Genomic DNA, 15,328 nt, shown 5'->3' on the forward strand with positions numbered 1-15,328 from the left:
TCCCATGTTAAACCCTTAAAACATAAGGGATTTACATAGGAAATCTTTAAGCTTTTAAGTATTATTGGCGAGCCTTAACTAGTGTGCTTCTTGACGAAGCACAAGCTCCTACGATATTTTACCAATGGATGTGCAATCCAAGTTAAAAACATATGAAATATGCTCTAAGCATTTAGTATCATTAGCATTGCTTGTTAAGGCATGTTGGTGTATTTGTTAAGGTGCCATGATGGTTCTGAATTGAAGTGATATTTTCCACTTCCATGTCTCATCCATTCGAATGTAACCCATCATGTAATTGCTTTGGGATTTTTCGCAAATGTGATTTTTACCTAGTTGTCTTTGGACATACACCAAATTATATACACAAGAAAGATATGGAATGGCATCAATGATTTATTATAGCTAAAGTTTAAACTATTTTACCTTTGGCTTTAGCTTTTGATGGAGGATTACTTCCTAAAATTGATTTGGTTCTTTGTCTTATTGCCAAAGAACAATAGGGTAAGGAGGCCAACTATGGAATACCTAAGAAAAAAGACATATTTTTGGGGAAGAAGGGATTTTCACATTTTGCAAATATTTTGAGATTTGAATACATGAGCATGTAAGAGATATCAAGAGGAATTGAATGAATTAAATATTAAATTTTCATTTTCATAATATTTTATGCAATTAAAAAATACAATTTCAAGAGAGATTGATATACTTGAGAGTCAATATGTAACACTTGTTAGCAAATCAACCAGTGATACCCAAGCAATATTCTTAACATATTCCTTTCTTTTTGTCACATTACTAACCCCAAGGTGTTTGTTTTTCAACACCCATTTCACAATTGGCCCTCTTACCCCATTATCCATACTCATCATGCACAGCAAACCAATCAAAAGTTGAGCAAAACTTGAACCCAAAAAGTTTATATGAGGCAAGGAATACATATAACAATTATAGAGAGAATATCAATGACTCCATAAACAGGAGACTACAATGCCAAAACATCATATTCTTTTACTTCAACAAATATCCAGGAGCTCCATGTCCCATGACTCTTACAAACATGTCTGTATCTAGCTTGCTTAGACTAAGGTAATACATTAGTCTTTCAGGCCCTAACACCTGATATATCTCATTGAATGTCTGACTAGTAACCATGACCTAAACCCACATATATCCCTTGGTGATTACTAATGCAAGAATTATGCAAATCACTGACACATCCCATTGGACGGCTGCCTAGTCGCCATGAGCTAAACCCCCATATCCTTGATGATTTCTCGGGCTTAAGCCTTGAATTGTGGCACAATAAGTTGTTGCAGGTATCCAACATCTGCTTGGTGTCCTCTGCAGTGGTCACAATTTCTACTGCATCTCCTTCAGTATCTATATTCATCTGCAACTGCTGACAAGTCTTCTAGATCTCTTGCAACTGATCCTCCACAGACAATGCTTTCTTTCCCCCATTCCCAGCTGACTCCAAGTACATGATCCTCTGCCATTCTTTTGGCATCCAAAGGCCTAGTCAATTGACTTCTCAACAATCCCACTCCTTGTTGCAAGTGATCAACTTCAAACAACCACTTGTACCTGCCCAATATACTAGCTTCCAAGGATTCCTAAATGAAAAAACCCTGCAACACCTCACATGGCCTTTTGATCACTCTGCAAAACTTTTGATTACAGAATGCCATGCCTGATCGAGGGATGTGATCAACATGTTTTCGAGACCTGCCTATCACCTGCTTTATGCACAGAATCTTTCACTTCAATATCCAACCACCATAAAACCTGCTTCTCTATGTCCAGCAAAGGCAGTAACCTCTATTTCAATAGCTTCACCTCTACTCAGTAGTCCATTGCTTAAACATTTTGACTGATGTTGTATCCTTAATAAGCTACTGCTAGATCGCCTGCAAAGTCTCATGAAGTTCTTGTACTTGGTCCTAATGAGACTTTCTGCTCATTTGCAATTTAGGTTCCAGCTACTTAACTCTATTAGTCTCCTGCCCCTCTTCTACAGTTTCCATATCAACCACAAGCCTCACATCTTCCAGCATCGTTAAAGTTAGATTCTAATTTCCACATACCCGATTTAATATTTGTTCTTCTCACCACAGAAGCAGATTCTACAGCCTGCTGTGAGATAAAGCTCAGCATCTCCTGTGAAATCTGAGGACATAGCAACATTCTTAGCATGTTTGCTCCTCCTTTCCTACTTCCAGCAAATCTTGATAAGCTTGCTTGACCCCCAAGTGCATCCAAATTTAAACCTTGTCTTGTCAATCAAATTCTCTAGCTTACTGGACTGTTGATATGCATTTCTTGGCAATACTCTGGCAACTCGAGGATATACACTCTAGACATGCTGTAGATGCTCACCAAAACCATGCCCATACGACTCTTCTGGTGAGTTTTCCTTGCTGATGCCACACGTACCTCTGACATCAACTTCTCAAACAGTACACCAGCCCAGTACGGCATACATACATTTTCGGCATAGCATGATATCCCAAACCATCAGATGTGCAGCTGTCTTAAAGCATCAAGAATCTTCAATGTGCAAAAAATTCCTAGTCCTACTGATGATCTCCTCATACATTTGATCAGCTGTACACTTCCACATGCATGGCTTCTCATTGTGTGTAAGCTTAAAAAACTTTCCGATCGTCAGTGTTGCTGACATCTCCACTACGCCACCGATCTTGCACGCAAGGTCTCCATTGGCATGGGCGCATAAATGTCTGTTCCCACAAACCTACATTTGTCAACCATCCCTTCATGAAATCATCTTGCAAGTACAGAGTAGCAGGGAATCCTAAAACGACTTCTTCATGGCTTGCCCGGTCCGGATCATCGTTCTAGAAAACTCCGGCAGGGAGTCGAGGCCAGCCATAGGGGTAAACGAGGAAGAAGGTGGTGGTCCAGATTTTAACCATGACTTGTAGGGAAAGGGTGCTGGTTTAGTGACACCTACTTCAACGACGACTTGTAAGTGAGGGAACCCACCCCGCCCTTAAGTTTGTTTAGATTCATGACTAATGAGCGTTGCGACCACACAGTTGTGTGCGAAATATTTAGACAGACTACCAAACAAAAAATTATACTATCTGGGTTACTTCACGCCCTTCCCCTTGTGGCCGATATGAATTTCTATGCTGCAAAACATGCCCGTGGAAATGTGGCAGTCGAGGGCCTTGACAAAGCATCGATGCCACAGAATAGAAAAAAGCATCAATGACCCAATTCTGTGACAGGTTGGAGTCCTGCTTCGACCAATCGAAATAGTCCAGCTAATCAAGGCACATCTAAAAACGTTCCGAGACTTTGGCTAAATAAGAAGCATGGGAGGATGACATTGGCAAGGGCCTGGTTCAACTACACGAATGGAATGTTACCATGCCTTATGGGCACTATATCAAGAGGATTAAAGCTAGACCAGAGGCAACATGGCCGTGATTAAGGCAGAAGTACATACATCTCAATGCTGAGCGGCTCGCAAGTACTAATGTTCTACTCAATTATCACTGCTTTAAGTGCTAATCCTTGAAGTTCTGTTTGATAATCATGCTTTCGGTTATGAAATTATTTGAGCCCCATATTTTGGTTAGAAGCTATCATTGAAGGCAATTGTTGTGCTCACTACCCTTCAGACAGAAGTAATATCCCAAGCTTAAATGGTCGAGGACTTTGGAGCTTGGAAGAGGTTCTCGGCTACAGTTGTAGAAACAGTTTTGTGTCGGAGTGATGGAATGCATCTGCTACTAAAGTGGGCTCGTTGGTCTGGCAAACACGATCAATTTTACGAGAGAATTATTGCATAGCCCAAGTGGCAAGTGGTACGAGCTCTGGTCTTTCAATAGGACTTCAAACAAATTCCAGCCGCGTGTGTGGCTGTGCAAGCAATGAGGCATGCTATTAACCTGCTTCTGCAGACGAACCATTGAAGTTCGAGGGCTAATTTCAAGCTTTATGGAAGGCATGCAAGAAATAGTAAAGTGACAAACAGGACCATGCATTCTTGCTCTATGGGCGTGGGCTTGGATTCTATGCCCTGATTTGGGCCCAAGACTGATGACTCCAATCATTGAGAGTAAACACAAACATCTCTTTTGAGACGCGCAATGGATTGGGATTATTTAAAATTTGGGCCCAAGACTGATGACTCCAATCATTGAGAGTAAACACAAACATCTCTTTTGAGACCCAATGGATTGGGATTATTTCAAATTTGGCATTTAGCCTTGTTTACAAATTTGAGGGGTAAAGTATACAAAGTGGGCCTCGTGGCTTGACCATTTGATGCTTTTTAAGAGCATGATCCACCAGGAACGTTAGGAGTTACAGACCTTCTTCAAGCTTCTCCAAAATCCTGCCTACTATCAAGAATTCTTTGAGAAGAACCCAAGTCCTCACCCGATCGTCTCTTATGAATGCTTGCACGTTGTAATAGTCTCACAAGTGACTGGGTAACTTCCGACATGGCCGGTCGAAATTCAGGTTCAGGCTGCAATTCAGAAAGATTTGTTCAGATCCAATGGGTGTGTCTCCAACATATATGCCGCATTATACACTGACAAATAAATGTGCAGATACCAAGCTGGTGATTCACAAGACAGAACATATGAATATAACACCTAGGACAGTTACTCAGACCTGCACACAGAGCGCAATCACATCTGCAAAACGTGATAATGATTTAGCAGGATATATTCCCTTCAATGCAGGGTCCACAATTTTTGAAAGGGTATCTATATCATGAAGCTGAGGAGTTGCCCATCGTACCAATGACTGTTCTGCCCTTGGTCTGGAACTGCAATACAGAAAGAAGAATGAAGGGCTGAGCCTCAATTTGTTTTGAATAAGTGAATGAAGCAACTTAGCATTAGAACAATAGTAGAAGTTTTGGTTAAGTGGAAAGAAGAATGGAATACCCACTTATGGTTCACTGATGAAAGAAAATCAGTATCAATCAATGCTATCGATACTTTTCAGAAGTACCTGTCCAAAGGCTTTCGGCCTGTTAACAGCTCTAGCATTACCACTCCAAAACTGTAAACATCACTTTTGGCAGAATATAATCCAGACATCGCAAACTCTGGAGCACTGTAGCCAAATGAACCCATGTGTTGTGCAGAGAACTGTTGGCAGAAAACCGCAAAATCAACTACACAGAGAATCTGAATGCCATTGGCTGAAAATCAAACCATGCATTGATCAGCATAGATAAGCTTAATGAATGAGATGAAATGCACCTGACATTGTGAACCAAAAGATGTGAGAGATACAAGACCACAATCTGATAAACGAGGATTAAAGTCCTCATCTAGAAGAATGTTGGACGATTTGAAGTTGCGGTGTACCACTGTTGGCTGACAAATTTCATGCAAATACCTGATCAAGTTATGGAAGTTAGCACAATCGTACCTCAACTGTTCCAACAGGTACTGAAAGGAGAGAAAACGTTGATGAGAGGATTGAAAAAAGGAAAAGAATTAGAATTACTCTAAGGCTCGAGCTGCACCCAATGCAATTTTGATTCTGTGATTCCAAGACAACCTTTTGCTTTTCTCCTCACTAGAGTGTAAAGCCTCATGAAGGGTCCCGTTGTTGATATACTCATAAACCAAAATACGTTGTCCATGTTCGGTGCAGAATCCAACAAGCTCTGTGATGTTTGTGTGCCGAAATCGAGATACACTTGCCAGAACCTCCAAGAGATCTTTTTCATGCACCATCACAATAGAGGAATCAAGTTTTTTTACAGCCAATATCTGCATATAGACAATACAAAATGATAGATCAAAACGCACGGTTCAATCAACTCACTATCCCTAAATTTAATGCTTGTACATTATTTAAGGTCATGTGACCCCCACTGCTGTGAAATCAACAACCACTTCTATGAACAGTAGGACAGATATGCAGCTCTGTATCCGCAGTTTGCAATGCAGATAAGGCTGAAAATAAAAGAACACACATTTTTCCTGAGCCTAGAATAGCATTCTGGAGCTCCCATTGATAGCATAAGCATTCAGTGCTTCATACACTCACACATTGTCACTCAATTGCAATATACAATATTAACTAGACAAATACAGAAGCTGTTTAACTTCTGCTAAATAATGCTCACATCACAGTTATGCTATAGAGTGCTGAGCATACCAATGCTGCCCTCAAATCCAGCTTCAAGAAATGAGTGGATTGTAATGTAGTGCAGTAATGCTGAAGGCTCTTGCTCAGATGCATTGAAAGATCAGATTGAGCTTGTTACCGATGAAAAGAGGGGAGAGTTTTCACCACTGGTGACTTTTCAGTTTTGCACTATTCAGATGATGATAACTGACCTTTTCTTTTGCTATGAAACACACCCACAGATTACCTTAGGTCTTGCTGGGTCAGTTATCCTAACAAATTAAGTAATATAGTAGAAAATTGTGGAATAGCAAAGGTCCAATTCAAAGTGAACAACCATAGCCCAGAATCATGATGCTGCCCTTGAAATCTGTCTTGCTCACACTGACAAGTGCATGCACAAGACCTGTGTTTCCATTATTGGAGTGGCCAGTAAGTATCTCCATATCTGTCCATTATTGGAGAGGTCGGAAATGTATCTCCATGTCTGAGAGGTGTACTACATATAACTGGTTCTGGCTCATTGGCCTGGCGTAGAGGATTAGGAAAGATTTCAGTTTTCACGTAAAATATGGCTCCCAACTCCATGCATGTGTCTGGAATTGGATCTAAGCAATATGGTTAGTATGAACAACATCAGTGGCACAGTTTGTTTTACAGGAAGCAAATGCCTATGCATATGAGTATGAAGTATGATTCTGGTAAGTTTGACTGCTTGGAGCTGAGACGTGTGCCTCTTAATTTATTAGGCACCATTCAGGAGCTTTTATGCTAAATATATTGTAAGTAGCATTGATTCAGCTACAGTAAGGACTTGCATTTTCTAATATCAATCTGTAGAGGCCATTGGCAAAGGCCGAAAGGCTAGGTAAATGTTATCTTTTTAAAAAGGCATGACATTATGTAAGGCCCCAGGTAAGTCTGGTCTGTTTGGGCCCCACTTTCTTCAAATTTTTCGAAGGTTTGCAAGTGTTTGCATGGCAAGCATGAGTACAATAAAAACCATGATCAGACTTCAGTGGATGTCCTCATCCAAAGGACTGGTTTGTGGTTGGTCAGGTCCCTAGCTTCTAGGCTCCCGTGGAGATCAGAGATCAAAGAACATAGATGATCTCATTGGACACCATGAAGTTCAAATTTGATGATCTGGGGAATTATGCTCACATATCTCGTCCTTCTGTTCAATTTGAGATTATGCAATTTGATGATGAGGCAACTTAGTAAAAAAAGATAATGAATAGGTTCAACAATGCTTGTTAGAGAACAACCAGAGGGTGCACACAGGAGAGGAAGGGGCCAACTACCTTCCAAGAGAAAGGATTGAGAGGTCCCCTTAGATTTACAGGGATGTCTATAAGATACCCATGCCCTACAGAAGAGCTTAGAGATAGGCACAGTCAGAGTGGTGGAGCACATAGTTATAAAGTAAGACTTACGAGCATGTCTGTAAAACCTCCCCTTTCAAAGAGCTGACAGTTACACAGTCTGGGTGGTTGTCCACATGCACATGGAACTCACTTGACCTCTTAAAGCTCAGTAACCTGAACAAGATACTGAAGTTTACCTTGCCATTGGGAAATTTTGCCTTGTAAACTCTTGCAGAAGTACCCTCACCAATAAGATTTTCTTGACTGAAGCCATTAGTGGTTATCTGCAACTCCCCAAGTGTATATGACAACACAGGTATGCTATTTTTTGTAGACCTATCTCCATCCACATTTTTCTCCTTAGGACTCGCATATCTCAAGGTAGCATATGCCTGCAAAGCAACTGTTTCAGGTGCAGGTTGTGGCTTCACATCTGTCATTCTTTTGGTGTTGCTAGCTGCCTCTGCTGCCATTGCAAAAACCGGTACATTAAATCTAAAAAGAATCATGTAAGGCACTGGATCTTGTGAATGACAAAACCTACGAACTTAAAAAATGCAAACCTTTAAAGGAAATCAACACTGTTTATGCTTACTTGTTCTACAGACAAAGAACAAAGTCACCAGAACAGCTATTATAGCAGTCAGTACAGCTGCAATGGCTATGCCTGCTATATGCCCTGCTGTTAAGGATCTCTTTGATCCATCTCCAGCTTGTGAAATCCCTCTATCGATGGAGGCATTGAAGTCAGCAACATAAGCAGGGGGAGGTGAAAAGTAGAATGGGAAAACCCCAGGTGTCAACTTGAAATTATTTCCAGTGTATCTGCACATCATGCACTAATTGCATTGCATAAGACAGTCTTGTCTTTATGCAAATCATCAAATTTATTGTGCATAGCTTAGACTTTATGCTTAGACTGAATCCATTCAGATGAACCGACATGAACTTATTCTCCTTGTTTCTAGGGGCAACAAGCAGATAGACACACAATGAGTGTAATCCTTACATAGTCAAAACTTCTTGCAGGCATTGAACATACACAATGCATGACAAGCACAGTATGCCCATCTTGGGACAAATGCAGATGAAGGTAATCAAATGTAGACAAAGCCTCTTGCAAGCCATGAACCATGCCCCAGACACGACAAATACCTTACATATCAAAGGACAACTGGACCTGTAGTCGAAGCTTCTTCCAGGCATAGAACCGTAGAGAACACAGACACACACATTAGCTTCCAAGAAGACAGAATCTGCTCAGATGCTTACCTGAAAGTAGTAATTGAAGCCATTGATGCTGGAATGATGCCAGAAAAATTGTTACATGAGATGTCCCTGACATGTGCCAACAACAACAAAGTGACACACTAAGCTATTGGCAGACAATTTTGACCTACACAGAATGCAGGATATTCCATATTTCAAGGGACTCACACGGGTTAATAAGGGACCTTACAAGTCCTTCAGGGGCAAACCAGCCAACACGTTAATGGTACCACTCAAGTGATTGTTATCTAAGTACCTGTTCCACATCCTTAAGTCAATCAGTCATTTGAAACGCTCTTCCTGTGACCAAATAGACTTGCATTTATACAAATAAAAACTAGTACACCAAGCTTACAGAGTATTAAGATTTGCAAGGGTACCCATAGATGAAGGAAGCGGTCCAGTAAGATTGTTATGCGACAGATCCCTTCATCAACCAATGAAAGCATCCATCAAAACAGGTTGTTTAGCCTAGTTGAATCAGGACTGAATAGTCCAAAACAGCATTGCCTAGTTCTATTATGCCTTACAAGTGAGTTAAAGTCTTTGACTGATCAAAAACGTCTGGTAAAGTCCCTGATAAAAGATTGTTGCTCATATTTCTGCATCAGCATCATCCAGATGAGTTATCTCAAACTTGAAAAGTTTTTAAATAGGTCAATAAAAAAAAGTGAATGGAGTGCAAACGATATCATGACTTACACAAACGCTAACTTGTTCAAATAGATCAAAGAATAAGGAGGAGCCCCACTAAGCTGGTTGTTTGAAAGGACCCTGAAAGAATAAAATCAAACCATTAACGCCATTTATATGAGAAAGGTCCAAAGGTCAGTCTGCTTCTTAAATTACTCACAGTTGCTCAACGTTGGGTGGGAGCTGAAAAGGTATGTCACCAACTAAGTTATTGTTGCTGATATCCCTGCATGGAAGCATTGTCCTTCATATAGTTCTTAGGAATGCTAAAAGAGCACCCATTTATTTTAGCCATCTATATGATAAGAATTGTAAACACATATGAGGCCAGAGCACTGTAAGTTAAGGAATGGAAAATAGTTGCGCATAATTCAGCACACATGCCTCCACAGGGAAACCTAAGCTGAGGGGACATTATTTGTGCAACAATGTTAAGGATAGATATGGGGCAACACACTGATCACACAATACAAGCTTGCATACATGTGAATTACAAAAACATACATCCAGCACGGTTTGTGCAAGATTTCACGGTTGTCTCTGTGTGGTATGTCAATGAAGCTTTTGATAGGCTCTAGCACTATGCACATCTTGGGAGAGGTTTGCATTTTACCAAAGATAGCAGATTTTGATAGGCTCTAGCAACATGCACATCTTGAGAGAGGTTTGCATTTTACTAAAGATAGCAGAATGGGTATATGCCCAGCTTGAGTGGGTTTACTTTCAGTTATTTCAGCAGGAGAGAAATCTGGGCTTTACAAGGGCATCAGGTCCCACTTTTCAAAGGTGGAGCTGTATCAATTAGTGGATATTGCAGTCTTTTTCTTTCCTTGTGTACTGGCAGAGCATACTACATTCATTGAGACTTTAGGTTTCAGTTATTCTGTTGAGGCCTCTGACGACGCCCTTCAGTCACAGGACAGCCATTTTCAATTTGAACAGCATATGATGATTTTTGAACTAGAACCCAAACAGCTGATCAGTGATAAAAATAGTTCGTACAGACGATGTTACTCTTCTTACGATAATCTGTCTGTCTACCGTATGATCAAGCATGCATTTACAGTAATAAATTTGTCATTTAACAGAATAAAGAGAAACCAAATATACTTACAGGGACGTTAGAGCTGATAATCTGTCAAGAGCATAACCTAGACGTCCCATCAAGCCCAATCCAGAAAGGTTGCTGCAGGCAGCAGTCGAAATTGAATTCTATTGAAGTTCTTACAGATACAGTATCTCACATTAACAATCTAGAAGTTGAAAATCAAGGGGGCACTGATAAATTCATACATCTGAGTGACGTTGGGACCAATGCAAGTCACGCCCTTCCAGTGATCGGAGCAGGGGTCACCTCCCACAGCAGTCCACCCGGGCAGAGAGGGAGAAGTGAGAGACGAGAAGAACACATTCAAGGCATATACTGCAATCCAACCCACCACAGGACACATGAATGGGCAGGGCAAAAAGCATTGCCTGTGCGAGACCCAAAACCCCTATTTATTTATTTATTCGTTTGGTTGGGCGCCGGGGGGGGGGATCACATATTTAACCAAGCTCGAGCAAATTCTCAAGCTGAAATGAAAATCCCAAACAGCATTTGGTTGCATCTTTAACCAAATTTGAGCAATTTCTCGAGCTGAAATGAAAATCCCAAACACAAAAGAAGATGACCAGAGGAATTTCAATGAGCAATGGGCGAATTACCATCTTGGTCGTTGGTAGTTCCATGAGTCATATCCAAGAACAGGGGAATTAGTAGAAGCAACGCCCACACCTCCATTGCCTCAGGCCAGCTCTCATAAATCAAATCCTGCTCTCTCGCGTGGCGTTGTTTCTATACCAGGATAGTTCCATTGGAGCAAATTCTTGTTGAGAGATCATGGAATCCTAGCAGGGGGTAGAGCTCTTCTTCCTGGTCAGGACATTCACAGAGAGGTGCATCAGTGCACACGACTTACCGTTTGTCACTGTTCTTCATACTGAGTTAAGGAGACAGAGATGCATGTGACAGCGAGAGTGAAAGAGATCCTTTTACCGCAGGCTTGCACCAAAGGTCTGAAATTCTGATTAGTTTGAACAGTAGACGTACATTTTGTTGAAAAGTATATTTGAAAAGTGGGTAACAATACCGAGGGAGACAAGCCACCAGCAAAGAGAGAGACAAGTGGTGATAATACACGAAATTTGTAGGTCTTAGAAGAAAACAGGGGCAATATGCAGGCTTCGGATGTAGGAGTTAAAACGACAGTCTGGAGGTAATCTGTAAAGGGATGCAAAGAAAAGTATGCTAAAAGAGTCCGAAGCCAGTGAAGGGGCAGGACATGTATTCGTTAGAACTTCGCACTAGTGTACATTGTGTGTGTGCCCCCCTGTGTGTTTTCTGCGAGAGAGAGAGAGAGAGAGAGAGAGAGAGAGAGAGTCCCATTGCTTGCAGAGGCATGCCCACCAACCCAGAGAAAAAAATCTGAAACCGCCATTGCTGATTGCATAACGAACTCCAGATCCAACTAACTCATCTTACAAGAGACGTGCATAGAAAAGCACAACAGCATTGAACAATTGTCATGTAACAGTCAGGGATTTGATAGCTGGCTTGCCGCTTGTGTGTTGACATGCCCTACTGCAATTACAATGTTTAATATACCTTACTCTAAAAGCTCAGTTTGTGCTGGGAATCAATGAGTTCATGATTCATGAATCGTGACGATACACGAAGCAACGCGGTAGGAATCCTAACAGCAAGATTGCGACTGAGCTCTGACCACTAGTATGTCTGTGATGTTCGCAATTAAAGGCAAAGATCGCTTTAAAGGTTAGAGATCGAGATGAGGGCGCAAATCAAAGAGAGGGGTGTGTACTTTGCCGGTGTGACATGTGTGCTAGTGGACGGATGAGAGAGAGAGAGAGAGAGAGAGAGAGAGAGAGAGAGAGAGAGAGAGTCACTGATGACTGCACGGGTGCTTTCCTCTTGTGACAGAGGAGTAGTAAAGGCAAAGCATGGCAGTAGAGAGCTCCCGCAGTCATTGACATTTGTCAGGGAAGAAGCCCAGAGAGAGAGAGAGAGAACTTCAGAGCACTGTGCGTCGGTGTGTCGGGAGAGAGAGAGAACTTCAGAGCACTGTGCGTCGGTGTGTCGGTCGGGAGAGAGAGAGAGAGTGTGTGTGTGTGTGTGTGTTGTGTGGCATTTCCTGAGGGAGTGGGATTCATGGCACTTTGATTGAGATTCAAGATGCTGAACTCTCGGCAGAGAAGAAACTTCCATCAGACGAGAAGAGAGAGGGATGCCAGTGCTATCATTAGGTGTGCACTTCAGCTGCTTCTTCTACCAAGAAAGTAGACAGTGGACTGAGTAGACAACTGGACTCTCATCATCATCAGTGCAGTCTGCTCCCTTCTCGAGACTAGCCTGTGCCCAAAGTCATATAACTAGTAAGAAGATGTATTGGATCATTACTGTCTCAAATCTTAGAAACAAGGTGAAACTTAGATTCTAACAAGCCTCTTTTGTAAAAGAAAATTGCAGTGGCAACAATATCTATCTACATCGGTAGCATCAGTTGTGCAAATCTAGAACATTGACACGTCTTTAAATTGGTGGGTACATTAGAGTAATGTGGTCTATGGACTCATGGAACCTTGAAGTGTGTTGTGTCAGCCAGTCATGGATATTGGGTCAAGGTTGCACTGAGCCATCACTTGTCAAATAACAATGCTCGAGGCACCAATCCTCGTGCTCCCAACTTCCAAGACATCATGGTTTGTGAGAGCAATGCACAATTTGCAAATTGTTTACATTAAATTGATGTTGGTTTGTGAGGGACGTACAATTTGCAAAGCGTTTGGATCAAATTGATGTTGGTGTGAGAGGGAGGGATGTACAACAATGTGACTGTTTTCAAAAGACAATCAGAGCCAAATGGCATGATCATGTAGAGTTCAACAACAAGGATCTCAATTATTTGGAAAGGCAAGGCTAGTTGGCTCTGAGGAAGTGCTTGTTCTTTGTGGTGTATTGCAATGCCATTGCCACTTTGATGTCTTCAGTAGACATGTTTGTTCTCTTTTATCAATATGTTAGGGCTTTGCAAGTGTTACGTTTTGCAATGCCATGCAAGTGTTTGTGCAAATATATTATGTCTAAAGATTAGATGATCAAATAAGCTCCCAAAGAATTTTTGAATGAACGCATCTCATAAGGCCTCCCTAGTTTCCCCCTAGCACCCGAATTAAAGTTGTCAATGTTTGGCATAGACCATGTGAGTGCAATATCAAGCCCTCACACTCAATTTAAATTGATAAACTCCAGTGATTTGAAGAGTTGGAACTTTTGGGCACTATACATAATCATGCATTTTGTTGGTATGTGGCATTTGTACTTTGACCTAGTTGGTGGTTTGGATAAAGAAACACACCATGAGTCTAACTCTGACAATTGCAATAATATGTAAAAATCAATTGTAAGCTTTTCTCTTTGAGCATGAGTTGTTTTTATAGCCAAGCTTAATCAGAATGTGACAAACATGAAGCAACCCACATGCAAACTTTGTGCACACACTAAATGTGTTAGAGCTAGCTTTTGAAGAGCATGGAATATATATTTAGGCTAAAATATTTTCATTTGAGAGAGTTCAATCAATGTATTGTTGTTTTCCTATGAAAAAATAGATACATATAGCTAGATTATTCAACAACCAATGCTAAATTTAAATTAAATTATTAATGTAACTAAAGGGTTGGATTGTTTGAATTGGCCCAAATTTCAATTGTAGTTTTTAGCAGTGACAACCAACACTATCTTCCTAGAATTCATGCTCACTTCCTTTGATTTTCTAACTTCAAGATAGGCTTTTGAGAAAGGAATATTCAAATGCAACATTTAACCACATGTAACCCATGAATGCCAATTAAATGTATTGTTTGATGAAGATATGTCACATGTAAAGGCTAATCATTGAAAAAGGCTGCATAAGACTTACTTTTTACATAATTATTCAGAGATCACCATATGGTGATGAGCAATGTAGCATAATTTTCATAGTTGTTCTTTGTTAATGGGATTTTGAGGTAGGGAAGTGCTTTTTAGACATAAACTTAAGGTTTTACTAATTTATTCAACATACTTCCACAAAACTCAAGGTAGATAACCTACTTTGGAGTATGAGGTTATGCCATACAATGGAGGCATGACAAGACTTACAAAATATTAGTTATTGTGATAAGAGATACAAAGGTAGGGTTAGATAGCTTGTATGGACCTTATGTGATCATTTCAACAAGAAACCTTCAAACTTGAGTTGTGATAAATGTAAATTTAAGCTATTTACTTGGCATTCCTTCACCTTAGGATGATGGTTATAAGGCAGTTGGGAAAGAAGTTGGCCATAATCCTATTATGGTTCACAGTTGGCCATAATCCTATTTTGTTGGTTAAAGGCATTCCTTCACATTGTCACTAAACATAATAGTCCAATTGCATTAATATAGTCTAGTATATAAATTCTGTGAATTTTATTATGCATGTATCACAACTCATATAGATAATGTTTGTACAATTTGATAATAGTTGTCACAAGTGTGTAACCTTAAGCTAAACCTATCTTTGTAATGTCTTGCAAATGATTTTGTCCCAAAAGTATGATTACACTATCATTATATATTATCAAAGCTGCATAGATACAACTCTACAACTCCACACGACCTCATTTAAGTTACTCGCATAGAAAATGCAAATCTTGTCAACAATACAACTAGTCCACATGATCTAGTTAATTATGGTGTACTTTTTATCGATTACCTTCAATAATCTTGACTTTGCACTCTTGAAGTCTACACCTACCAATAATAGTTTTATCTTGGTGCTTTTA

The 15,328-nt window shown here is 40.4% G+C and overlaps 1 protein-coding gene across 5 annotated transcripts; it reads right to left on the bottom strand.

Moving 5' to 3' along the window:
* Window positions 1-4,112: 4,112 nt before the first annotated feature.
* Window positions 4,113-12,804, bottom strand: LOC148027766 (protein STRUBBELIG-RECEPTOR FAMILY 8-like). 5 transcript variants are annotated; one of them, XM_087689471.1, is made up of 17 exons: window positions 12,109-12,804; window positions 11,169-11,376; window positions 10,755-10,884; window positions 10,576-10,647; window positions 9,622-9,687; window positions 9,471-9,542; window positions 9,299-9,370; window positions 9,124-9,195; window positions 8,959-9,024; window positions 8,772-8,837; window positions 8,095-8,324; window positions 7,697-7,965; window positions 5,503-5,771; window positions 5,253-5,391; window positions 4,999-5,138; window positions 4,654-4,810; window positions 4,113-4,504 (listed from the first exon to the last, which is right to left on the bottom strand). In XM_087689471.1, the coding sequence occupies exons 2-17, from the start codon at window positions 11,242-11,244 to the stop codon at window positions 4,352-4,354; spliced, it is 2,049 nt and encodes a 682-aa protein (XP_087545597.1). In that variant the 5' UTR covers window positions 11,245-11,376; window positions 12,109-12,804; the 3' UTR covers window positions 4,113-4,351. The 5 variants fall into 5 exon arrangements, with proteins under 5 accessions (XP_087545597.1, XP_087545596.1, XP_087545598.1 ...); XM_087689470.1 differs by having other exon boundaries at window positions 11,554-12,804; XM_087689472.1 differs by having other exon boundaries at window positions 7,697-7,962; window positions 11,500-12,804.
* Window positions 12,805-15,328: the final 2,524 nt, after the last annotated feature.

The sequence above is a fragment of the Lygodium microphyllum genome, chromosome 12 (assembly GCF_053477565.2).
Source record: "Lygodium microphyllum isolate KBCC chromosome 12, Lygodium_microphyllum_v1.1.10, whole genome shotgun sequence".
Taxonomy (NCBI): Eukaryota; Viridiplantae; Streptophyta; class Polypodiopsida; order Schizaeales; family Lygodiaceae; genus Lygodium; species Lygodium microphyllum.

Excerpts from the sequence above, each read along its gene's own strand:
- LOC148027766 (XM_087689471.1), bottom strand. The coding sequence starts at position 11,244 with ATGGAGGTGTGGGCGTTGCTTCTACTAATTCCCCTGTTCTTGGATATG. Across the intron at positions 8,325-8,771 it reads GCTTCAATTACTACTTTCAG|ATACACTGGAAATAATTTCA; the intron begins GTAAGCATCTGA and ends CATGATGTGCAG. Across the intron at positions 5,772-7,696 it reads CAAAATTTCCCAATGGCAAG|ATATTGGCTGTAAAAAAACT; the intron begins GTAAACTTCAGT and ends GTCTATATGCAG.